Source organism: Trematomus bernacchii, unplaced genomic scaffold (assembly GCF_902827165.1).
Source record: "Trematomus bernacchii unplaced genomic scaffold, fTreBer1.1, whole genome shotgun sequence".
NCBI lineage: Eukaryota > Metazoa > Chordata > Actinopteri > Perciformes > Nototheniidae > Trematomus > Trematomus bernacchii.
In genome coordinates, this window is record NW_022987714.1 from 14,528,456 (window position 1) to 14,555,898 (window position 27,443).

A 27,443-nucleotide genomic window follows, 5' to 3' on the forward strand; every position below is an offset into this window, starting at 1 on the left:
CAGCCCCTCTTTTTTTATCTCCGATCCTTCTCGAATAATTTCGGTAAAGTCCCTTACCTTCAGAATGTGGGACAGAGATCAGTTTCACTTTTAACAGAAATATGGCTCAACATTTCCCTAATCATTTTATGTAAAAAGCTTATGCTTTGATGGATAAACGTTCACTGTATTCCAAGACGCTGTATTTCTGACCTTTCACTTCTAGGGCTGATACATTTACTTTTAAATAATATATATTAATCTGTCAGGAATTTTTATAAATCAAAAATGGTTTAGCTTCAATTTAGTTGTCAATCACAAATAAAGATAGGCTTGAATTAAGAGTCCTTTTTTTATTTCTACTTATAAAATGAAGTTTTTTTCCTATCAATGGAACTAATCGTTTCAGCTGTAATCAATTCAAAATCAAACATAGTGTTGAGGTGTTTATTTGACCTTGGTAAAAAAGTGTGTGGTTCAAAGGGAACAGCTTGAAACACACACACACACACACACACACAAAAGAAAAAAAACATTGCTTTGGATTAATCCTGTCATGTAGGTCCCACTCGCTGAAATGTGCAATCTCCCTATAGTGTATTATTGTATTGTGCATTATTTCAACCTTTCATAGACTTCTATACAATCCTCTTCCAACAAGTAGTCTACAGTAGGGACATGTAGGCGTCATAGCAGCAACACACATTTTAAGGAACTTCTGCATGGCCTTAACTTTTCAGAACTGGAGTTTGTTGCATAGAATTGTATTTATTTTTTTTAAACCTAGATTTATTTTCTTGTTACCTTAACCAGCCGTAGAATGTGAACCGCTAATCCGCTATACGATAAAAAATATGCAGCCATACATATGAACTGAGGCCTGCCATAAAAAGAAAATAAAGAAAGGCACCAGGTATGAAAAAGATAGATTTATTTAATGACAAATTAAAACAGAAAAAAGTCAGGGAGTTGATGGGGAGCAGCGACATTACTGAGACTCCACATGAGGAGAAAGGGAGATATGATTGGCTTGACTTCCCTCCCTCAGACATAACAAAAAGAAAAAGAAAAGACTTACCACACAAACAAGAGGACGGAGAGACAAATAGATGAGGAAAAAACAATTCAACTCTGGGGCGGGGGTGTGGTGGGGGGGGGGGGGGCACAAACCGTCAGAAGAACGACACAACTTGCTTTTTAACTACAAACACTGAAGTTTAGCCACAAGTTTTACAACTGCCTTTTAATTTTTCTTTTTAAAAGTCATTACAAAAAATGATAATTATGATAATCCCCATTTAATAATAACAATAGCAACATTGTAACGGTAGAAACTGTCCCTCGTTCCTGGTTGGGTTCAGTCATCAGTGGTTGAGGCAGAGGAGAAATGAAAGAGCGAGAAGGGAGAGAGAGCAGGCTTTTTGCCGTCCGTCCATCTCTCGCACACACACACACACACACACACACACACACATACATACATACATACATACATATCAGGAGTTCTTCTCTCCTCTCTTACAAAAAAAAGACAACTAAAATAATTATAAAGAAACAACAGACTTAAAAAATAAACCCCAAAAGAAAACTGACTCAACTGAAATGTTTTTCTTTCCTTGTTCTGAAAAAAAAAAAAAAAAAAGGACCCCTCCAATCCTCGGTCAAAATGCTCCAACACTCGATCAACTCATCCACAGCAGCCTGTAATGCAGGGTGTGTTTTCGTGACCACTCCTCTTTTACCCGTCCGCTCCCATGGAAGTATTATTCTCTTTTATAATCCAGGGCCGGTGTAGCTGCGGGGCTTTCCTAAATCCATACCATGTGAGAGCGGGAGGAATAACTAGTAACGACGACGGTCTACTATTTAAAGAGCGTCACAATCTTCAGCCTCGGGTGGAGCGGGTGACGGATGATCTGTGGAGTGTCTGCAGTCCAGCACATAACTGGGTGGCTTTGGGTGCTACAGCCGTCCAATCACAGGTGGAGATAAACATCCCAAATCTGCTAAATCCCGGGCGCTAATAGATGAAGACACGGGTGTGGAGCGTTTAATCCAAGAGGGAGTTTGAATATAAACAGCAGGGAATTGGGGGGGGGGGGGGGGGGTGGGGCGGGGGGGGGGGGTGTTAGACCGTACTGACCGGGAGTCCGTGTTGTAATGTAGCTTGAGCCTTCCTCAGTGTGAATCCGCCACGGCACGTTCCGGAGCGTCTCTGAGAGAAGGGCGGGGCTGTAGTGTGTAAAATGTCAGAGGATAACGGAGGGGAAGTAGACGGCGGCTAACGCGGTGTTTGACTGAACAGCTTGTCAGTTTGTGTGTGGTGACCGAGAGAGGGCGGGACCTGCATGTGCGTGCATGCGTCTCACATATATATGTTTAGAAGTCCATCACTACACAGTTTGTTTTCCTCGTGTTGATGCATTCCTCCATTCATCCATTCATCCATCCATCCCCACCCCTTGGCTGCCGATCAGACAGTCCAGTTCCACGTCTCAAGGGGTGAGGCAGAGAAAGGGGGTGGGAGGAGACGCTGTGAAGTCACAACGAATTTGACCCCCCTTAAAAAAATGCCCCCCGGACAATCTGTAACTTTTTGACCCTCTTTTTTTCTTCAAAGTTTTTCTTAGCACATGGAGATGGTGACGTTGATCCCCAGGTTGCCGTTCTCTGCGAACAGCTGTGCGATGGACGTGTCGAACACCAGGCAGTCGCTGTTCATGATGGCCGTGGCGATGCCCTCGTGGATGGAGCGCGGCGTCGCCTCCCAGGTGAGGCGGCGCCGGTGCCCGTTGAGCTCCAGCCGGTAGGCGAAGTTCTCCGCCTGCTTGCGGGTCCCGATGAGCTGCACGATGGCGAAGAACTGCTGGTGGCCGTCGTACTTCTCCTGCTTCTCCAGCACCAGCATGAAGTGGAAGCCGAAGCAGGACTGCATCATCACCCAGTCCACGGCGCCCGGCAGGTTGATGTCCGTGGCCAGGAACACTATGTCCTCCCCCTGAAGGACACACGCAAAAACAGGGGTCAGTCATCGTGTCCCAACGCTACAATACTGTCTCTAAACCTCAGAGCTGTTTGAGAAGAACTCTCTGTAAACCATTGTTAGGAAAAGTGCTGTATGAAAAGTGTATCATCCTCATTTTCTTTCACATGGAAACCAACAATGCTTATTTTTTACATTAGACTGATTATTTTTCCGGAATTCACAGGAACAATATTAAATAAGAGCAGACATTAAAGTAGTTCTTTATCACACTTTTCATGTATTATCCCAGTGTGCTGGTAGATTTAGTGATGTCATAGGGGTGAGTGTGATGGAAAAGGCCAACTGGTTTGGTGTCTTTTATTTAAAAGGGGAACAAATTAATGACGTATTTGAAATGTGTTTGAAATACATTGCGAAATAAAAAAGATTTCTAACAATGCTCTAGCTAGTAGGAATACATTTGTAGCTACCAAAGGAGGGATGACAGAGGGATGACATCATCAGGGTCCTTTTCTCTCCAGACCGAGAGAAGAATGTCAACTAAACTGACTTTGATATAAATTACGAGTGCCCTTTTAATTTGAAATTAAATTCACACTGATGCTTCCTCATCTTTGGAAGTCAGTGCCAGATTGAAATAAAGGAACAAACTGAGCTCTTACAACTAAGAAATTGCAAACAATATTAGAAGATTTTTGTAGAGCCGGAGTTTGGCTAGTGATAAAAGCTAACTAGAAATGATAGCTATAATGATAAAATCCTCCAGAGTTTAATTTGACACCTGTATTGGTGATTGACATTTACTAAGGATTATCCTCGAACAAGTCACCCTTTCATTGTGTTGTGAAGCAAATATCCCCTTTGACTCATTTGCTAAAGTTGTCATCTTTGCTTTGACAAACCTCACTGTGCACCTTCATGACTCTCAGGGAGTAAAGGAAGCTGAATGAGATGTCTGACCTGCAGCGTGGTGATGGACTTGTGCTGGTGCATCAGGTGGGGCATGACGGCGTCCAGGGAGCCCTGCCACTTGCAGGAGGCCCCGGGGCAGGGGCAGGAGTACGGCCGGAACTCGCAGAGCTCTTCGTGCTCCGTCTTGTCCGTGTGGGGCAGGGTGACCTCGCAGCCCGACGAGGCGTACTTGCAGGGGAAGAGGACCGAGTTGGCCACCTTCTCCATGGCCAGGTTCCTGATGGAGCCCAGGGGCCCCCGGCAGGTGGGGCAGCAGGTGAGCTTGGGCCGGCAGTTCGAGCATACCTGGGAAGCAAAACGTAAATCAAGTCAGCTTCTTCAGCCACAAGTTAGGAGTGGAGTGTAAAATGTCAAGCAGCCAAGATTTGTTTGCATAGTCTCGCTAATTCTTTATGTACTCGGGCTGGCTAAATATACAATTCTCAATTTGCTATACCTTTTGAAGTACTGACCTTTAAGCCTGTGCCATAGAACACGTTCTTTTAAATGACACTCAAGGTGAAGAGTCTGGGAAATACAGTCTGCTGAATCAATCCACACAGTTGGCAGCCATCATGAACTGTTAATATTCGCATCTTTAAGGATGACTATTTTATTCTATTTTGAGATTTGGAACTGCTTCCTCTACTCTCGTTCAAAAGTGATTCAATATGTGATGCCATCAACTATAAAGCATGAGTCTGCTGCATAGAAGATACATTGGGACACATTTTATAGCCAAGGGCATGTTCTTGGGACATTTTATTTGTAACAAATATTTTGTGGGATTCTCATTTATTTTTGATGACATCACAAGATGCGAGTCTTTTAGTCGCTGAAGTTCAAGCATATTCATTTAATATATATATTTAAAAAGTAAATAACGTGTAGGAATTCTTTATTTAGATAGTGGTTGCATAACACACGTGTCATCCAGTTGCACAATTTTAATCTTAGAAAAAAAGTGTTATTAATAAGAGCACACTATTTGTGTCTCCAAAATAATTAATTATCTTATTTGAACATTATAGCCTTCAACTTTGTATATTACTATTGGATATTTTATTTTCCTTTTAACTTTTATCGTTCGAACAATTTAATCGCTGTGCTGAAATAATTTGTATTGCCCTTTCAAGAAAATGTTTTCCCTCATCCTGTATGCATTTATGAATACATTCACTAAGTTGTTATTTAACTCCAATGGGACAGAAAAGACTTCTACCGGCTTTGGTCATGCTGTATAACTGAACCCCAGATCTTATCAAAATGTTAATTGTCGCAATGAATGGGCATAGCACAAACACACAGGGCGCTGTAGTAAAAGCAGTAGCAAGTTCTCAATGACTTTAAATGCAGTCAACAAATGTAGTCCTAAAAAACCATGGTGACCTTTAATGTGATTATGGCCATTATGGCCACAAATAAAGCCTCACTTGTTTGGCAGTGAAAAGCAATACAACTACTCAATCCATGAGGACATTTTGTTTCGTTAACACATTTAACTTTATGCAGTAGTTCTACTAAACCCACACACCCATGGGTACATTTCTAAAATGTGGTGCATAGAACAAGCAGCTCATTGATTCGCTATCGTCTTTTGTCCATGTCTGAGCTCCTTAAAAAATACAATTGGTAAAGTTTATCCACTGCGATCCAAACTGTAGAACACACTACCCAGAAAACTGAGAGGCAAACTCAGTGGACATTCTTAAACAAAAGCTGAAAACATACTTGAGTACAAAGCTTTTAATTAGCAATATCCCTCTTCTACTGATTTTTATTTTTGAATTAATTTGTGTATTTATTTATTTATTATTTGTATCTTATTTCTGTCTTTTTTACCAAGGACTATTGGATGTAGCATTGCACTTGTATGTATCACGTAAACATGCTAAGAGGGTTAACATTTGACTTGAATTGAATGTCCTTTTGTTGTTTGCTAAAGCCCTTTAAGCTGCATCCTGTGTTGTAAAAATACAGCTTTACTTTCATTATTTGTAGAAGTAGCAGTACATACCAGGTGTCCGGACTGGCACTGCAGGATGGGGGGGAGCACATAGTCGAAGCAGACGGGGCACTCGAACAGGCTGGCCAGGTCGCTGTTGGAGGCCGTGGTGCCTGACAGGGTGGGGACGCGCTGGGAGGGGGGGCACTTGGAGGTTCCAGTGGGCAGCGCAGTGGCAGTCTGGCGACTCATTTCTGAAGCAGGGAGAGAGAGAGAGGGTCTGATGAGGTTTTGAGCAGATTATGAAGCACTATATCAGAGGTACAAAACTCTGTGTCGTTACTTACTGCACATCTGTGAGTTCTTACCTCTAAGTCCCTGGCTGTTTACCTCTGACACATCTACATCAAAACTGATGGAATCGGCTAAAAAGGAGAGAGTGTTAAAGAGTGGTAAAAGAGAAGGATGGGAGGCGGGAGGACCACATGGTGAACTTCAACATTGCTTTTATCTTGATGGAAGTATAAATACAATTTCTTTATACTGGTTTTCCTTCTGTTTTTCATTGATAAATAATACTGTAATGTAGAACTCTCACCCAAGATATTGCAGTTATTACTTTTTTGTAGAACTCTGTAAGCAAGACTGTTTCAAATCTAAGACTTCAAAAAGTTATCATCCTGATCCTTTCAGGTGAAAGTGTACAGTTTCAATGTGGCCACCAAAAGAGCGGTGACTGAATGAGTCTTAAAATCCTGAAATGAGTTAGCATTTGACCATATCCTCTTAGCTTCAACATGTTTTTGATAAGATATGTTAAATAATCACGTTTTATTCAACAACATAAAATATTTCAATTAATGTCCCACTCCTGAATGTCCGAAGTTTCTATGTGTGATAAACAGCGGTTGGTAACAAGTGACTACTACTAAAAGTGGTGTTAATAACAAATCAAAGGGAAAAATCCCATTGCTTCTGTAAAGGGACCCTTGCAATGTAAAAGTGTATTTCCCCCCCCCGGTACGTGTGCAAAGACGTAACCAGCAGTGGGATTTCCTCACTCTCTCACAGTCAGTCATTGACAGACTTTTGCGTTTATAAGGATGGCTGAATGGCTGGCTCCCACAATGCTGCAGTTCTTCAAACCAATGAGAATGCTTCCTTTGCAGGTTTAGACACAGGTAACTGAAGGCTTTTGGAATTTATTTGGAGCATCTGGACTCTTTAGGGCAGGGGTGGGGAACCTTTTTCCTCTCAAGGGCCATTTCAATTTTTTCAACATCCTCCGAGGGCCGTACAAATTATTGACCTCTGCTTAAAAATACTAAAATCACAGCCCATTCATTTGGCCTTTCTTTCATGCTGGGCAAAGAAAAAAGTGCTGGAGCGGCGCTCTGGTGCTCTCCGTCAGAACTGCACCCCTGTCAGACGAGACATATACCACTCGTGTTGTGTTCAAGGACCCTGACCTTGGCCAGGAAAAACAGGCACTCGCTTGTTTAATTATTTTGCGGTCTAGATTTCTTTAATTTTTTCTTTTTTTGCGTGTGTTTATGTATTACCTCGAGGGCCGTACCAAATGGTCTCGCGGTCCGTATACGGCCCGGAGGCCGGAGGTTCCCCACCCCTGCTTTAGGGGTTAAAACCATCTTTACTGCTAAGAAAAAATAACCACCAGACACTAAAGTGAGCTCAGATGTGGTGTGCTTGCTGCTGTTTCCTATCGTGCTGAGCAGTTGCCCTGGTAACAGGTTTGTGGCTAAGTATGGGATGGCCTGTGGAGCAGAGAAAAGGAGAGGGGTAGACAGGAGCGGAGTCAAAATGATGGGCAGGACAATAGGTGTGTGCTAAGGAAGAGGGGGCAGCAGGAGAGAGGGAATGAGACCGCGTAGTGTAAACTAATACAGGGTAAGAGGCGAAGATGTGGACAGTAAGAACAAAAACTTAATAGGAACATGTAAAAATTAGTTAAGGGGACAATGGAGGATGTGAGGAAAAGGAACGAATAGGCAAAGAGTGGCAGTGAGGAGATAAAAAGGGAGGAAAGGGCAGGATGATTGAAGGGGTGTCACATGACATTTCTTCTCTTGGCAGTAAAGGGTGTAGGTGGTATGACTGCGCACGCCTGTGTCCCCAAATACTCCGCTATCTGGCCTAGCTCATCCTTTTTTTAGCCCTACCCAAAGACAGATGCAGCACAGGGAGATCCAGAACACAGAGGGGAGAGGATAGTATGTGTGGGAGGCGAAGACAAAAGACAATCAGAGGGTGAGACAACGCAGCAATATGTACACAGACAGTACAATAGCTGGGGAATGTACACCCACCAGCCCAATGCTGCCAAAGCTTTAGTGATGGCTGGACTATTTGGCTAACTTAGCAGCCCATTTAACATATTAACAGTGTTAATAAAAGATGTTGCTGATATAAGGAACATTAAAAGTTGTTTTTGCATAAGTGTTAGGGATTATGTTGTTTATGCAGCACTTTAGTCCTACTTTTTTTCCTTTTACCTCTTTTTGACAATTTGATGATGATTATAAACATCCGACCATCTTAGTAAATCTATGCAAAGCTGAGTTTTGTTTGGTTTGGCTTCCCACTTGTTTCATAAATTAAATCATCCTACAGCTCTTCCTTATATGGGTCACTTCTTTCTGCTACGTAACCACAGTCAAGGCTCAAAATGATGTGGAGGTGTTCCTAAACTCTGTGTGCTCAGCGTGTTACATTGTGGCCAAATTATTATTACAGGAATAATCAGCGGTAGTGCCTTTAATGTAAAATATTTATATTCTGCCATTTTCCGCACTGGTGCAAGCAATATTTGTTTTTAGTGTACGAAAGTAGCTTATCACATCACTGAGTTAAGCTATGTTTAGGACTGAGAATACTGATTTACTTCATATTCTAAATAATATACAAAATATTCTCCCACAGGGTTTCAGGTTGGCCCAAAAACAGTTAATGTGAAATGAAATTTGCTGCTTTTAAATGACGTGTTCACGACCTGAATACGCTTCCCTTTTACGTCCCGCTTGGTAGTTGGCAGACCACCTCTGTCAGTGCATCTGTCGGGGTAAAGCCTCTGCGCACGCACACATGCAAACTGCAGCGGTTAAAAACTGGACCTAATGAGAGACAGTGTTAGCTGGATGCAACTGTGTCTGCCGGCTTGTAAACACATCTGCTGTGGTGGAGATAATGCCTTATCGGCTATAAATAGCGCTTCTTAGCAGGCTAGCATGCTAGCAGCAGCACTAAGAGCAGTGGGACCAAATTAGCTCAGGACATTCAGCCAGGCCAAGGCCATGGTCACAGTTGGCTAGCATGCCAGATAATAATAAATTAAACTGAGCTTTGGTACAGGCGGTCACTCACTTGAGACAATGCTATCATCCAAAATGGTGGCAAAGAGTCATTTGCTGTAGATGGGTGGCTTATGAGACATGTATGTATTGGTACGTGGACATACAGTCCAGTTCCAGGTCTCAAGGGGTGAGGCATAGTATTCATGTAAAAGTTTACAACAAGGGGAGTTAATATTTAACTGTTAACCACAAATCTGATTTTTTTTATTAAACAACTGTGTGAAACTCAATGAGTCTTGTCACTTAAATGAGAATAGCTGTTCCACCTTAAAGGTCAGTCCACCTTAATTAAGTTTGAGCTTTTTGCTAACATTGGGGCTAAACCCCTTTTCTTTAAATCGTTTACAGGTAGTGCGTTAGAGACTTAGAAATGACTGGGAGAGTGGCTGCATGTCTTCACAACCTTGCACGCAACATGTTGGCATTCCGGACGCATTAACTGGGGATTTGGTTGTGCAGCTGGCGATAAATGATGGATTTAACCTTTTTGTGCATGGGGTTGTAGCTGCACAACTCAACCATAGCAGCCCAAATGGCAAGACAAGGCTAACAGCTAAGGATCGGATACCTAGGGTCGGCTATCGGTAGGAATTTTTCCCAATTAGCATCTCTATTTTATAAAAAGTCAGTTATTAAGAAGGAGAACATGTTAAACTATGTTAAACAAGCCTTGATGGGGACTCCACTATTCTGTCACAACTGCCAGCTGTGTGTGCGTGTGTGTGTGTGAAACACTGCAGGGCCATGTTGTGTCAGGCGTGACGTCAGAGAGATACGTGTCCGGCTGGAAGCACGATAATAGTTTGTTTTAACAAAAATCTGATTCATTCTCTGTCTTAATCAGGCAAAGGTAGCCTAGAAAAACAAAAGTGTTACAGTTGATACAAATGACTGTGCTGGACAGCAGAATTACTGTAAGGCTAAACATTCCCTACTGAAACACACTGGACCTCAACCAGGAGGCCATGAAAGGGGGGCAAGTTTTGTAGTCTCACGGTTGAGAAACGTTTAAACCGACACACCCAATTTTAATTCAACCATGAGGTGTTTCATCTGTTCGAAGCTGATATTACAACGTATAGGAGTTCTGAAACGAGATTCCCATTCACACATTCTCACTGGTGCACAGGAATTTTTGAAAACGCCAGCTCAGTTGTGATTGATGTGATTAACACATTGCTTCTGATTGGCTGAACGACACGCACACTTTGGGTCTCTGGGCACGCAAACGCGAAATTTAGATACAAATCTCGCCCATCTGTGTTAGCTAACAGCACGTAAGGCTACAACAAATAGCAACAAGCCCAGCTAAAGAGAGCCAGTAGGGGGGATAAACATAATATCACTGGTTCAGTTGGCACATTGGGGGTAGGAAGTGACACTGCCAAGATAAAGACAAAAAAAAGAGTACATACAAGCAAGCCTCACCGCCCTTTTGTTGTAAGCAGGTGGCTTGGAAAGGCTTTTACAGGCTGGATTTACAGTTACGAGAACCAGCAGCTCATTAGGGATAATACCTCTCCAGAGAGCCTTTGTAACAACATTACACATTCAAGAAAAAAGAAAAAAGGCACAACAAGAGGTGTGTGAGCTCATGTTTTCACCCCCCCTATTCTCTCAGAGGAGACAGAAAGAGTGAGTCAGCTAACAAGATAGAGGGAGCGCAGAGAGCACAACTGCTTTGTGTCGAGGGGGAAGAAGGAAGGAGGATGACAGAAAGAAGAGCAGACACAAACAATGACTGGGCACAAAGTCCTGTGTTCAGAGTGCAACATCGTGGTCAAAGGGAAAGTCACAACTATTTTGGGTTTAAAAGTGTGTTAATACAGCATTTCTTTACATAAAGGCATATTTGCACTATTTGATTGTGTTGCACCGTTGGAGGAGCCTGTGAACTAAGATGTTCATCGACATGTACGAATGACAATAAAAGCCTTGAAACTAAAAGGTGTTAGAAGAGATAAACATCTCTCTATGTGTTAGAAAAAGTAAATGGTGCTTTATCTTGGTCGAAAGGAACAAACTTGAAATCTGGTTTAAAAAAACCAGACTGTAATAAAACCAGGTTCCTACAGCTTTAGGCAGACTTTTGAAAGAATGATTGATAACATTTTTGATCACAATACCAAGTAAGGCCAACCTTTTTTTAATGATTGATGAAAAATGCCTTTTTAGACGTTTGGGGGATACTCGGAAAGCGTCTTGTGTAGGACAAAGAGACATAAAGAAAAAACCCAAACAGAAACAAATACCAACCTTCGTCCATAAGATTTCCAAATAAGGCGGTCGTCTTCTCTTGAAATGTGGGGACCTCTGAAAAGAGAGGAGGGGAAAACAGAGGGTAAACAAACATGATTTAGAGGAACAAAGTTAAAAAATACTGTCTGGGAATTATGCCAAACAATTACTCCACCACCATACGTTTACAACAAGCATGAGGTCACAGATGTTTACCACAGACTGAAGGCCTGGCTCTGTCCTTTCTGACAGAGTATCACATGAAGCAGATCTTATTTACACCATGACAGTCTCATGTTTATGGGTTCCATCTTTGCTGTGCCATCAGGCTATCAGAGGAGGAAAGGCACTGCCTGTATTCTGCACTTCTCAGCAACTCTCCCTCCAGGCATGTAAGCCACTTACAGTGCTGCACTTCTAATGCAATGTCCATTAGACTACTACAAATCATTGATTCCTACTTTGCCGTCTGTTGGCTCCACACTGGTTTATTCATATTTCATAAAGCAGATAAGCTTTATACAGAAGTTAAAAGTGTCTGGCCCCTAATTATGGACTTATGATCATAATATGCTGATGCATTGCTTTCCAGCTGCTGGACTCTTTTCACTAACACATTTAGTTGATACTTTAACTGTCCCTTTTAACACATAGCTGCCATTACAACAAGCAGATATTGTCATGGAGACAGTATTATGTGCATTTGGCATTCAAAAAGCAATGTCTTCTCTTTTGCAGCCAATAAAACCACAACATAGTAAAGTCAACTTGCTACAGAGAAAATCTTCTCAACTGAAACAAACATAAACCCCTTTATTATTATGTGAAGAAACGCTTACTTGTGACAGAACTCTAAAAAAAACAACATTCACTTCTGAAGTGGAAACAAAAATCACGGTACATTCAAATTCGGTAATTCAGCCAAGTAATTAATCCAAAAATGAATGTCAATGTGTGTACACTTTCAAGAGAAGAAGTCCAGCTTTAACAGATGAATAACAGCATTATGCGCCACACAAGGCAAACAAACTGCTTACTAACACATGCCAAGAGATGTTGCACTGGGAAGGCACAGAGTTATTTTCTATTGTTTCATCCGTTATCAGAACTCTGGGCTAGGAAGACTTCCTGTGGTTCAAGCTGCACTATAGAGTAGGATGTGTTTTTAAGGGGATAAGCTTTGCACAGGCTACTTCTACACTGACGCCAATATCAACAGAAGTTTGAGGAGTACAATGTTCACACATCGCAGCATTTCTCTCACATCGTGCTAGCAGAAATTCAATTGAATGCTATTTGAGAGTTAATCATTCAGGGTTCATACACTTTTTCACCAATGATTTTCCATGACCTTTACCTAATTTTCCATGACCAAAAAAATTACTCTCTCAGCGGTACCACTGACTTTTTTTATTTTAACATGGTAAGCTGGAAAATAAGGTCTGCATATGAAATATGTTGTGCCTATCTAAAACAAATCAAATAGTAGACTTACTAGCTCCCACAGACTAAAGCCACTGTAGACTAGAGGGCGTGATTGTAAAACTCTCACCAGCAAAATACCTCGACAGTTAAATGCCATTTTACGTTTCATTACTATACAGTATTTATTATCGTTATAGTATTACTATTTAGGCGATTAGAAAAAATATAAATTATATTTGATGCAACTTTGGTTACATTTCTATGACTTTTCCAAAACTTTGGGAAAAATATTGTTTTCCATAACTTTTCCAGGGCCTGGAATTTGCATTTTGAATTTCCATGACTTTTCCAGGTTTTTAATGACCGTAGGAACCCTGATCATTAGGGATGCTCCAATCGGCAATTTTGGGTACCGATCGCCGGAATCAGTATCGGCCGATACCGATCGCCGATCCGATCGAGTGGGCTATGGGGATCTTCCATTTAAAGTGATGTTTAAAACTCAGTTAATGGGGCTCATTCACTGGCGCTTCCACAAACAACAACCAACATAATTATTACATTCAAATGAAGTACATTATTCAAGTTTACATTAACTTTGGATAATAACACGGGAGAAATGAGCGGAAGCGCTCTCTCTTCCTCTCTCCCCCTCCTGACAGCCGGTCCCTATCCGTCTCATGCAGCTCACTGATCCAGTAATGAGTGACCCGACAGTGAAGAATCCAAAGTCAGTTTTCCTAATACATACGGTACTTTTTTTGGTTACTATACTCCACTGCAGCTCAACAGACAAACACTGTCAAGGAAAATACAGATGTGCTACTACAAAAAGGTTTCCACTGAGCATCAGCTAAACTCTTGAATACATTCGTCATGCTTATGCGAATGCGTTGTGTGTAAACCCACATAAACATCTTAATTGCAAAATCAGATTATGAAGTGCATGTAAACAGAGCCGGGCTAATGGATCAGCACACATTAAAGCATCCTTCCGGAGGCTTTTTATGCATCTACATTTCCGCTTATGAAACATTAACAAAGATCCTTCTATCCACAAAGCTTCACTATTTCAGAAGAGGGAATCTCACTTATTTCAATGCGCAAAGTATTTGTGGTTTTGTGTTTCACAGCAGAGACAGACCCCCAGGGAGAGTGTAGGGCAAGGTCTGACTCTACTTCATCTAAACAAAGCACTAATCCAAAATGCTTTAAGGTTTACTTTAAGTCAATCGGCAGCGAGCGCCAACTTGCCCCGAGACGAAAAACATAAACATTCACACGCTATAAAAAGACTGCTACCAGCACAACAGACAGATGAAAAATGGAAGAGGCAAATATTCAGAGATACTAAGACTGCTGACTTGACAAAGAAGCAGAGAAAGGGGAAAATATAACAGAAAGGAAAAGAAACAAGGAAGGATGGATTCTGGGGGGGGGGGATAAAGCTACAGTTAAGAGGATATGGAAGAAGATGAGATAAAGAGACAGGAGGCAGATAAACGGAGCACGAGCAGAGGGGGAGGCAGAAAACAAGCCGGGCTTCAACACAAACATGCCTTTCTCTGTTCCCAACTCATAGCCCCCTCTTTTCTCCCTCACACACACATTGTACAGTGTTCATACACACCACTAAATATCATTTACCATGAACACAAATGGCAGACTCATTCAAAACTCTTCTGTACTCAGCAAGACACGCGATGTTAGATACATTCTTTCAAAACTGCTGCCTGAAGACACCGTGTCAATATATGGACCTGACAACGCCGGGCTGAGCAAAGGAATTTACGACGTTTTACAACACTTTGGCTCCAGCTATGAGGCTACAAGGACAGCTACATGTAACACATTGGGCTAATGAGGAGAAAAGGTGCAAATGTTTCCAGAAGCGAGTTGGCCTTTCATGTGATTATTATCTTTTGAAAAGCTCATTCACCTTTAGTCCTGTGCACGCTCCTTGTGGCTACACATGAGAAGAGTCTGAACAAGGAATTCCAGGGCGGAGCTTGCAGGGCTACGCTAGCTGGCTTTGATTTCACTTGGACCAGAGACATAGGGGTAGAGCGCTCACGCAGCCCCTCGACTCCATATTTCTCTGGCCTTTTCCATGGAAACAGCACTGTTGCTGTAGCTTCCCAAAACACACCACAAAACAGAGGATCACATTTCTTCCTTCTCGTCCAACGTTTAGGAAGCATGCGCTCATGAGGGTCCAGGGAGAGCTGTGATGAAAGAACGAGGGCTGTGTCCAGACAAGGGCAAATGGTGAACCTGAATACCTAGAGGAGGAAAAAAAACAGGAATCTACTAGACCGGCTTTTCAGGACAAACTGGGAGCCAAATTAAGAAAGCCAAAGCGGGTTTCCCGTAGCTTTTGGTGCAGACTCACTGATTTGCTTCCTGTTAAACTGAAACCTTGCAAATTTAGTCAACAGTCTGTCAGTGTGTGGTCAGTCTGCCACTCCCTGGCTCCTCCCAATCCGCCACTAGGAACTAAAGGAAACATGAGAGTTTAGCCAAAACACCGTAGAGCGTCTCCAACACTGGATAAGTATCCTTTCACAAAGTTCCACCTTTGTTTTTCCTGGTGCCAGCTCTTCAGGGACTGTTTTGCGTTGCACCACCGCAGCTCTAACAAGACATGTCCTCTTCCAAAACCATTTTCCAAACCGCACAAAAGCACAATTCCCACGGAGGAGGAAGGCTTGGTTTCTGTGAAAAACCAATATTTGATGTTGTAAAAGGAGCAGCTGGAAGAATAATCCTGTTGAGTGGAAAAACAAACCCTGCTCTCTCTTGCTTTCCCGGTGGAAGAGGGATGTAGCTCACGAGAGAAGAAAAGGAGGGAAAGTCCCTAACAAAGTAACTCTCCCTCTGACTTTTCTCTGCCGTGTTCTTTTATTCAGGCCATGTTCTTTCTGTCCCCTGGAGTGTGGTAGGTGTCACTGCTGCTGGGTGTGTTTCTGTGCAAGACAGAGAGCAGCTAAGCCGGCATCCAATGTCAGTCCAAACAGAGCATGCTCTCACACACACACACCCCCCCCCCTCTCCTTTCTCTTGGCGGCTTCCTAACACATAACTTCTTCTTGTCCACGACACATCATTTCTCTTTCAAACAGACTTTCAATCGATTTTTTACAAATTGTTTCTGCCCCGCTACACTTTATCTTACATGTCAGTAACTCTCCATTTTCCTCTCTGCTCCTAGTCTCTCTCGCTCTGCCTAGAGCCTGCATATTTTGCCTTCTTCCTCCCTGTCGGACATTCTCTCCCTTTCTCCCACTTGTGTTCTTTTCTCTCTGCCCCCTCCCTCCCTCCTTCCTTCCCTCCGCTCGATGCTGTGGTTCTGCAAGTCTCAGATTTCAGCCTCGTCTGACTGGAGGCTGCACCAGCAGCTGCCCTCGTTGACACCATACCTCACTTTCTCCCTGCCTTTTCTTTGCATTCCATCCTGTGAGTGTGTTTTACAACCGAGTTCAGGCTTTTGCAAAATTATACATTTGCACGTGCAGTTCAAACAATGTGATATTTGTCTAAGATCAGCTTCACTCATGATAAAATAGTAAGTTGTTACTTTCTAGAAATGTTCCAGTTGTGAAAAATGTTCACCCCTCCATTGCTCGTTTCTTTAAAAACAGACTCTCTCTCTCACACACACACACACATACACACAAATGTAAAAGGTATAATAACCATCCACTTGAATACTATGGTATAACATGACCACCATATACTGCTACAACCAGTGGACTGAATGTGATGGAATGAGCCTGTAATAACTGCTCGGAGGGGTTGAGTATATGGACCGTTTCGTACTGAATGTCAAAATAATGAGTCAAGTCAAGTTGCTAGAACAGACAACAACAAAGAGTTACCAAAGTGCTAAGAAAAGGAGAAAAACACAGGGATGACCTCACATGTAGCTTGGAGCGAGTTAGACATTGGATTTGTATGTTTAGGGACAAATTGTGAACATGTATTCTATACAACCATCTCTTCTAATATTGCAACATGCCTAAATCAAGATGACAATCTTAATAATTCATCTTGCAGCCCTTGGATCATATGAACTAAAATGGCTACATGATATTGGGGATAAACTTATACAGTAGGGATGCTCCGATCGCCAATTTTGGGGCCGATCCGATCGAGTGGGCGGGGCCTATGGGGATCTTCTATTTAAAGTGATGTTTAAAACTCAGTTAATGGGGCTCATTCACTGGCGCTTCCACAACAAACAACCAACATAATTATTACATTCAAATGAAGTACATCATTCAAGTTTACATTCACTTTGGATAATAACATGGGAGAAATGAGCGCTCTCTCTTCCTCTCTCCCCCCCTCTTTCCCTCCTGACAGCCCGTCAGTATCTCATGCAACTCACTGATCCAGTAATGAGTGACCCGACAGTGAAGAATAAATATATTTATAACTAGTTGAGCTTGTTCCAGAGGTAGATAAAATAGCTAAGTGTGTTAGGTCTAACTCTTAGTGTGTGTTTCGCTCCGCTCACCGGTCCGTCACAGCGGGTGGAGCTGCAGGATTTCTGCTTCACACACACACGTTGCACACCGCTATTTTATTGTCTTTTTCAGACACCTTAAAATACTGCCAGACCGGTGAAGCCATTTTGGCGAGCTTGTTTTGCCGCGCACAGAGAAAAGTGTCATGTATTTTACGTCATGCGATCGGCATTTTTAGAGAGCACCGATCGATCGGCAGAGTGTGAGTATCGGCCGATATCGATCGGAGCATCCCTATTATATTGTAATGTTTATTTTCTGTGATGTATATTGTGATGTTAGGGAAATACAGGAGAGTTCCCCCTAAATGTTGTGGGCTACATTTCTATAGTAAATGAATCTATCTGGTGCAATGTCAAGACTAACAATGAACAATGTTGTGTTCTATAACTAAATGAATTAACTAATTGTTCAAGTGCTGTGCAAAGGCGCTCAAACAACTAGTCAAATATTATTTTGCTATATCTACACTTTTCATCTCATTCCCAAAAATGGAAACAATAGCTTATTATGTTCATGTCTTCTTACAGAGGAACCAGATTTTTTTTTGTCGCATTCAAACTGGATGAACCCAATCTGAATGATTGAATGAATGAGATGCCTCTCTTTCATTTAGGACTAGTGTAAAAGCTTCTTTAGACGTGTGCAGCTTTAAAAGAAGACAGGAGGCACACTGCCTCTCCCCCTCTGCTGTATTCTCTTCCCCATCGTTACACTACATCTGTTCACATTATCACCACACAATATAAAACATAATGCAGTCAGAAATCCAGCAGCAGAACAAAATATGGGCACAAAGAGAACCCACTGTGACACACACACACACTGTGAGCTATAAAACAGCACTAGTGACACTAGCCAATGCCCAAAGTGTGTTATTAAAGGGGCAGGGCAGTGGATACAACAATGAGCCATCTGGACCAAGCAACAGTTCATCACCAGACACTAACACTTCATCACCTACAGCCAGGGGTTAACAAAGAGAAAGAAGAGTAGGAGCGGGAAGGGATGGAGAGATTATTTACATTTTAAGCTTGACATTTGTCATGCCAATAAAGCATTACTGAACTGAAAATACAGAAGAAAGAGGAAAACAAGATATGCGAGATGTAAAAAAAAGTCGCCTTGGCAGGGATGTTATAAAAGTCGAGCCCACATTTCCATATGAAATGACTGCTGCTGTTACCCTCAAAAGAAGTCCGGCTTGTACTCATTTGATGTGATCTGAAGCAGAAACAGTTTCTTTACTGTAGTCTGTTAATAGTCCATGCTCAGATTACATGAAGTCTTCAATGGCAATTAGAGAAATATCTCTTGACCTGCCCAACATGCACCATTTAACAATGCTTTGAAAGATCTCATTATCACACTTGGTTCATCAGTGCCGAGTACATCTTGCAGCTGACTGAGGTGAATGTAGCATTAGCATACAGAATGACCCCTGGGTTATAGGTCAATGGGGGGAGGACAATGTGAAGTCCATTCAAAATCTTTGCCCTGATAGATTTTGGGTTACATTTGGATGTAAGATAAACACATCAAGGCATGAAGAAAATGTGTTATTTTCACAGGTCTTCAATTTATTAAAATAACTAGATTGTCAATATTACTGTTTAATGCGCGTGTGAAAGAGACAATGGAAGTTTTGCATGTAACAGTTAGGAGCCTGTTCACTTTTAATGAGAGGTAGTCCCTCTGTCTGGCTCAGAGCTAGATAAGGTTACAGAGGAAACCACTCAGAAGACAGTGCATCGGGAAGTGGAAAGTGTTACCCACGCTTTCTTGGCTACAGGCTTGTTTAGGCTTAGGTGTAGTTGCAATGCATTTGCAATGGGGTCTTACAGTTTGTTTAGAAAGTGTTCTTGTGTTAAGCTAAGAAAAGATTAGATACATTAAAAAGATCAGACTTGTTTTTGACTGAAGCACTTTTTGCACAGTCAGAGAACCACACCATGTATTCAAACTAAGGACATTTTGTTAGCCATGAGCGCTGGAGTAGTATTTTTTTTTAATGTGTCAAGCACAAACCAGTACGGTCTCCAAATGCATCCCTGAATGAAACACAGCATATCCTCAAGTTAGAGGGTAATGTTGTACCTTCTTTTTTGCCTTGGCAGTCACAAGTTTTCCACAGTGTGTTTTCCAGTGAGTAACAGCGAAGCTTAGCAGCTTGTTACCATGGAGAAGCCACACAGAGCTGGGATATCAAGGGCAGGGGCAACATTCAGATCCACAAACACAACACAGTTTGTGTTTAAACAAGCAGACAAAGATGTGCATCATGCGTGAGAGAAATACGGTGAGCAGTTAAGCAAGCAGGGACTCCCTTTGGCATTAGTAACAGATCTAGAATTACCTCAATGTTACAGAGCCAATGAGTCACTCTCTTTCTCTTTCTCTCCCTCTGTCACACACCATCAGGCTGGCAGGAACAGCTGTCACTTATGAGGAAGAGATGAGCATTATTCGCTGGACATGTGCTGCCGAAAACCAAATGTCTGCTGACGAGCTAGGTCATAGACACATGCACGCACATGACATGCACGCACATGACATGCACGCACATGACATGCACGCACATGACATGCCGCCCCCCCTCCCCCCTTTAAAGATTCATTTTTGTCTGAGAGCACCAATAGCGTTATGAAGTGGCCCCAGGGCACCCGTTTCTGGAACTGAAAATCTCATTCATCTTTCCCACAGACAATGTTACATGACTCACAGTTGGAGCTCTTCTATGGCTTGGATGGGGATTCAACTCGGCTGCTTAAATCATCAATACAAAAAAGTAGCATTTTAAGATATTCTTTACCCATTAATTAAATCATGTCATTTTCGATTCCTTGTTCGTCTGTGGGTGAAATCCACTACGACTACTTTTGTTTCTCTACATCATATCTATACATCTACTCATTTGTATTTAGACATTATCAAAATCATTAGAATCATTACCCACAGAGGTATGAGAGTATATTTTCTAGTATTTGATTTACGAAACTCTACATACATTAAGTCAACAAAACAATAAGTTACCAGGGTTTGGCACTGTTATTTTGGGGGTCGCGGGCTGTAAAGTTTGGGAACCCCTGCATTAGCCTATTTGTGGCGGATGATATTTAATTGTGGAGGCCCGCCACAAATGAATCAATGTATGGGAAACACTGGTTACACGTAGACCTAATTAAATATTGAGACAACCCCTTGATATCATGAAAAGGCTTAGAACAAATATTTGACATAACACGCGGTAGGGCTGTGCAATTAATCGTATTTTAATCGCAATTACGATTTTGGCCTGCCACAATTACAAAAACAACATAATCGAAAAAAACAATTATTTAGCTTTGCTAGGTTGTGACAGTGCACTAGAACATATTTTGATCTAATTAATTTTGGTCTCATTTATTTGTATTTATCATATTTATATATGTTTAGTAGCTTGGGGAAGTGCGCTCCAAAATATGTGTTGATCTTGTTTATTGGTATTTATTATTTTGATATTATTTATTTAAATGTATCATTTATTTAATTTATTTTTGTATTGGTTTTTCAGTTGAATTATACGTTCAGGGTAATCAACAGTTAAAAAGATACTGTTCAAATTATTATTTGTATTTGTTTTAAAGTTCAATAAATTGATTTTTTCAAAGTCAATGAATAATCGTATTTAATAATCGTGATATCAATTGACCCAAATAATCGTGATTATGATTTTTGCCATAATCGCACAGCCCTAACACGCGGTCTGTATAGACAATCCCCTCTGTTATGTGACACTTTTGGATTCAATGCAAAGAACAAGAAGTGGAAAAAAACATTTATAGAAAAACCTGGCATGCTGAAGAATACAAATCATGATACCCATTCAAGTCAAAATCGAGATGCCCTGTGCTAAAGGACCCATGTTCAAAACAAGGTACACGGGAAGAAATGAGCCAGTCCCATTGTTGTCGTTTTTCTATGCTCTTTAAATGAACACTGTTTTGAAGAACATTTGAAGCATACACCAGGTTAATCAGCTAGTTAGTCATCACATAACCAGCCTCAATTTCTTCTCTATGGCACTGAGATAAAAGGGCACCAAGGCAAGTACTGTTAACACCCTGGGTTCATTCAGATGCCGTTTACACAAGGACAAAAAACGGGTTGCATCTGCTACTTTTCTCTCGCGTATAGCCCGTTCGTTCACACGAGGCCGACACGTAAACGCGTAAACGGACCCCGCAAACGATAACGGGTCCCAAGGTGGATAGATCTGCAAACGGCAGGCTCTGGGGGGCAAACAGCTCCGTGTGTACGCCCTATACGATCGATTTATATTTGAAAAGAGGGAAAACCCTGATGCATCAAACCACGGTCTTTGCTAAAGTTACAACCCCAAAACAGTTGCTGAGTTTGTGCCACTTACAACTGAGCTAAATTACTTTTAAAACAAATTAAACAAAGAAAAAGCAAGCCTTTATTTTATAACATTTTACATAGGGTGTTAACCATTTCTCAATCTGGTTCCTATCACTGTTGCAGTGTTTCCCACAGATCTGAAATATACTTGGGGGGGGTGCTGGTAGCAGAGGGGGGTTTGAGGCGACAACATTAACATTAACATGAACCTTTCAGTTGGTCGCTTGTTAGCAGACCCTTCACGCGATGGCAGAGTGAACAGGTACAGGCCCTATAGTTTAAATATACTACCCACATATAAACATATGGACATGAGTTGCTATTTAAAAAAAAATTGTAAATGTATTTAGGAACCTATCCATGTGATTTTAAGTAGGGGTGGACCTCAAATCCTCTAGGGGGTCCGGGGGCATGCTCCCCTGGTAAGATTTTTTTTTTCATTTTGGAGTTAAATGCATCAATCTGGTGTACTTTCAGGGGAAAATAAAGAGACTAGATCTATGGGAACACCTATATGAAACAGAACTGTTTACATTTCAATAATCATAAAGTGTATCTTACCTTTTTTCCCCTAGTTAACTTTTTTATTTTTTATTCATGCATATTTTACTAATCACTACCCCCTCAAATGGAAATATGTGTTTACATAAATGGTGACCAAACCGTTTGAGACCCACTGAGAACTAAAGGCCGCTACACACCCACCTGAGACCAAAGAACGCGTACCGAAGGCGTCCCGACTTTTCCCGACTTTTCCGTCAGCTACGTCGCCTGCGTCGGCTACGCCGCCGCCTACGAACACACCGCAAATACTTCAGTCGACGAGTGGCAATAACTGTCCTTACCAGCAGGCAGCGGTAGTGTGAACAGCCAATCAGAGTGATTGCTTGTCCCGACTTTGTCTGACCTGAGGCGTCGGGAGGTGTGAAAAGGTGCCGTAAAGAGACGAAGGTGCGGGACACACCAACCTGAGTAGGGCGCCGCGAATGCCCGACTGCCTCTGACGGCCTCTGACTCCCAAAATCGGGCTGGTGTGTCCGGGCCTTTAGACTAATGGCGCGTTTCCACTACAGCGCGCAGCCCGGTTTAAGAGGGCTGTGACGTCAGCGGCCCGTCTTTGGTTGCGTTTCCACTTGGCCTAGTACCGGCCGGCGGGTCCTAATTCACAGTTTTTCTGGCCTCATAAAATCGCGGGTCTAGGGCCAGAGACAACGAGGCTGAGTCGGGCTGAGTATGCTAAACTAGAGAGAGCATCGCTTGCAAGGGGGCTACAACTACAACAAGATGGACATATTTGACCGTGATTTAATTGTAATACACGTTTCAAAATGATGCCGAAGTAACAACATACTGATACCGGTTAGTAAAAACCATGAATTAATGCTTTGTCAAGTCTGCAGACAGACGGCAGGCGAAAAACCTTTTAAAATGCGTGTGTTCTAAATGGAGATTGGCTAAGCTAACGCAGTATATGCTCCGACCGTCCACACTCACAACAACGGCCTATACAGACATAAATAAAGCAGCAACTGTATTCACCATGACACAGGCAGTCTGTGGTTTGTACTTGTTTAACTTTTGTCTAGTTTCTGAACATATATGAGGAGCTGTGAGCTCTGAGTGCTAACAGCTAACAGCTGTGTTGTTTTTTCTGGGGTTCTCTGAAGATCACGTCACGGCTCCGCCTACACTGCGTTACTATAGATACTGCCCCAGTTCCTAAACTGTAATGGAAATGCGCCATAAAGTGAGCCAGTCCTAACGAGGCCCAGCCATACCGAGCGGGGCCGAGCGAGGCCGTGTAGTGGAAACGCGCCATAAGTTAACTATCTAAACACTCAGAGAGTCCTTTACCTCACCTGAGCTGAGGTTATCCCGAGCTTGAATGACACACAGAGACCAATCGAGGGCTTTGATTTATGATCTGTATGACAGTGGCCATGTCGGCAGGCCAAATCATGTAGACAGGCCTGGCCAACAGGAAATCCCCCGGTCCTCCCGATGGCCAGTCCAGGACTGGGTACAGGAGGCGTGGAGCGAGGGATAATTGTCCACAAGTTAATCGATCGCAGATGGCGTTGTGGTCGCGGACGGAAAAAAAACAAAAACCTAAATGGGTCGCGAAATATACTTGGGCGGCCGTTAATATACCTGGGGCGGCCCGCTCAAGTATAGTCTATGTGTGGGAAACCCTGCTGTTAATAAGCAGTGCAAGCCGCATCAAATTGCCAAGTGTGATTGAGAGAGAAAGTGTGTCTAACAGCAAATAGCAAGACCTAATCTACGCTCTCTTGTTGTTCTTACCACCAGCTGATAAAAGGGCCGGGGCCTGAATTTAGCAACAACAGCCCAAGCTAACTTGAGGTGGGCTGACCTTTAATGTGTCCAGATATTCCCATACAACAGGTTTTTATGTTTGTTCAAAGAATAGAAAGTCACAAAGAGCAGGGTAATAGAACTGTAAAATCATATTTAAGTTGCTTATGCAAGTTGATATGAATTTAACTGAGGTGTAAATGCATCCTATGTACTGAACCTACTGGACTTGCACATAGACATTATTTATATATAGTATTATATTGATAATTATTCACATCTGAATACATGTTAAATGTTTAAACTTAATTGTGATGTTGTTGTTTTCATTTATACCGTTACATTCCTCCATTTCTTATTATGAATGCGTGTACTCTTTCCTGGCCTATCCTTTGATGTTGCTGCTGCTATAACACCTGAATTCCCCTGTGAGGATTAATAAAGATTTGTCTTATCTTATATGTGCATATGATATTGTCTAATATTGATCGCAGGGCTGAACTTGTGATTTGTAGCCCTACTTTTACAGTATAGTATAGGGATTTGGTCAGGATGCGTCTTTCCTATCATGACATAAATCCCTGTCATCTTGGCATCTGTCAACATCATCCATATGAAACCCTCCCCAGTGGTTACATTACCAAACAACTAAAGCCTCTCTAAAAGCAACGGGAAACCCTCGGGTCAGAACAAGTTCATCTCGCCTGCTGCATTAAAGACATCCAACACACAATACGAGTATACTCAGCAAAAAACAAGAATCTATTATTTTTTCCTCAGGAGTGTATACAGGTCTTTTGAAATAATTAGACCTCATATCAAGACTGCAATAGCAAACTGATTGATTCACATCAACTTTAACCTGAGCAGAGGCCTGGCGGGTCATAATAATGAAACAAATGGTGTAAGGGTCTACAAGACATTCAATCGGAAAAGTTTCACTAGTATTTTGTAGTCAATCTTTAGGCAGGTTTTCATTTGGGTCTGGGGATAAGGCTTTTACCTGGATTTATTCCCACAATTTCATCTGGTTCTTGGATGTAAATGTTTCTGGAACCTGAATACTCTTAATTGCAGTTGCAATGGAGATCCAGAGAATAACACACTCAATCAGGGATGATTTCTCAACTGGGATAAATGTAAGAAATTGAAAAAGCCACCTTGCAGCACCAGATATAGTCAAATGGATACACAAATCCTTACAAGCTGTGGACAGATGTGTTGGTACAAATGGGACGGTCCCTCTCCACATCAATGCCATCCAGCTCCCAGGCCAGCCTTGAGCTTAAAAAGATGAAAACTGAATCTATATTTGGTGTAACTCATCCAAAGGACGGGACACCCTGCTGCTGAGCAGACTGATGGTCGCTAATCCTCACTGTTGAGAGTCAAACAGAGTCAAACCCAGGCTTAATGTTCACATATTTAAACAACTAAATAAGATAAAAACAAACTATCACATACAGCATTTCTTTCAATATTCGTTATATTTTTGTTTTGTATTGGCTAACAATCTTCCTTTCCCCATAAAACAGAACAACCATTTCAGAATGCCAAAGGACTCTCAATGCCTATTTAAAATGGATACATTAAAAAGTACTGCAGCATTTCAACAAGTTTACTTCAATAAGTACATATTTTTTGCAATTAATAGTTTCAATGCAACCATCAATAAAGGAATGACATCAAGCCTTTTCTTGAAACGCTTAACTATATAGTCATATATGTAATGATTCAACAGTATTTTAAGTAATGTTTTCAACAGGAAATTGGTTAGCTGAATGCACCACTGCTTGTGTATAATGTGCTATGAACTAAGTGTTGAGTATTTCTCATTAATATGATGTAGACACAATATTGTGGATAAGGCTTCAGTCTACACCTTTTCAGTCAGTTTACGTTTGCTTTGGATTCTCACCATTTCAAAAGTAATGATTATCATGTGTTATGTGAATGCAAGTACACTTAAACTAAAATAGTTGTGCTTGCTTAGAAGCCTACCTGCGCCAATGAATATCAAATAGTGTATCTCTCTTGCTATTAAAACAGTACTAATGTGGTCCATCTATAGTCACTCTCACCAGCATGTCCCATGACTACTTTCACACATTAAAGTGTTGCATTGCATGCAAACGTCTTTTTGCAAGAGTACTAGACTGTGTAAAACGTTTGATAGCATTGGAAATGTCTTTTCCTTCTCTATTCCTAACTGTGAAAATGTAATTTCCAGCATACATCCATTCAACCTTAACCTCAGCAGGTTAGCCAAAATGACAACAAACAAAAAGGGATCATTAATTACACTCCCTTACTTGACTTGCAAGTTAAACATAAGGTCATATACTGAGATACAGTTTAGTTTCTGACAGCATAATTCATAACACATCTACAGGTGTCCACGCTAACAACAAAAATGAGACCTGCTGCACTTGCAATGGGCACAGTGGGAACATGTATACAAGCAGATCAATCTAAGGAACAAGAACAACTACAAACTGACATTCACTCGTCCTCCCCTTTGGGACAGGTCACACACACAGACACAGTGGATCTCTGACAGCAGCCGCAGTCGTTACTGAGAGTAAACACTAGTCATCACTTCCTCTACAGCAGTCCCTAAACCAGGTTATGTCAGTAACGTTGCTACACAAAACAAAGCCTTGTTGAGTTTCTGTTGACCTCAACTAACCTGCTTTGAAACCAAAAAGGCCTTGTCTGGCAAGGCAGACAACAGCATAGCCTAGCTGGCATCAACTGTTACAGACATACAAGGCCTTGTCTTGCCGTAAAGCAGTACCCCATAGCATACAAGCTAGCTGAATCGGTGACTTGTTAGCTTAGCAGGTATGTGGACAAGCTATGAAAGCGATACCTTAACGTTTTTCCTGCACAGCTCAGTGGGTGTTGACAACCACATTTGCTTGCCAGGCATACAAATCCACTGCCTACAACGGACAAATGTACGTTTTTAACGTCATGACAAAAACAAGCTAGCGACACGGCTAACCATCTTTTTGCCAAGCACAGCTAGCCAACACTAGCAGCGCGCTAATGAAGGAAGCTAACGTCTGCTACAGCAGGGCTGTTGTTTTCCCCCAACAGATACTACTCTCGAAAACCCGATGTTTCCCTCACCACGGCACACCCGCTTACCTCGGACGAAATATCCTTCAGTTCACTGCAGATAAATAGGTGACTGTATGGCGAGGTGATAGACCCAGGGTCCCTCTTTATCGTATTTCATTCGTTAGCTCGGTGTACACATTCGCTCCTGTAGCAGAGACGAGACGCCAGGCGTTAAG

The 27,443-nt window shown here is 41.9% G+C and overlaps 1 protein-coding gene across 5 annotated transcripts; it reads right to left on the bottom strand.

Moving 5' to 3' along the window:
• Positions 1–892: 892 nt before the first annotated feature.
• Positions 893–27,443, bottom strand: siah1 (siah E3 ubiquitin protein ligase 1). 5 transcript variants are annotated; one of them, XM_034141485.1, is made up of 6 exons: positions 27,295–27,443; positions 11,489–11,545; positions 6,230–6,286; positions 5,934–6,115; positions 3,926–4,222; positions 893–2,977 (listed from the first exon to the last, which is right to left on the bottom strand). In XM_034141485.1, the coding sequence occupies exons 2-6, from the start codon at positions 11,496–11,498 to the stop codon at positions 2,606–2,608; spliced, it is 918 nt and encodes a 305-aa protein (XP_033997376.1). In that variant the 5' UTR covers positions 11,499–11,545; positions 27,295–27,443; the 3' UTR covers positions 893–2,605. The 5 variants fall into 5 exon arrangements, with proteins under 5 accessions (XP_033997376.1, XP_033997374.1, XP_033997377.1 ...); XM_034141483.1 differs by lacking the exon at positions 27,295–27,443 and adding an exon at positions 14,835–16,057; XM_034141486.1 differs by lacking the exon at positions 6,230–6,286.

What these genes read in the sequence shown, in the direction of transcription:
- siah1 (XM_034141483.1), bottom strand. Translation starts at nt 15,096, where the DNA reads ATGCTTCCTAAACGTTGGACGAGAAGGAAGAAATGTGATCCTCTGTTT. An exon ending in AGTGCCAGTCCGGACACCTG is followed by an intron (nt 4,223 to 5,933) that starts GTATGTACTGCT and finishes TTTGCTTCCCAG; the next exon opens with GTATGCTCGAACTGCCGGCC. An exon ending in AGTCCATCACCACGCTGCAG is followed by an intron (nt 2,978 to 3,925) that starts GTCAGACATCTC and finishes TGTGTCCTTCAG; the next exon opens with GGGGAGGACATAGTGTTCCT.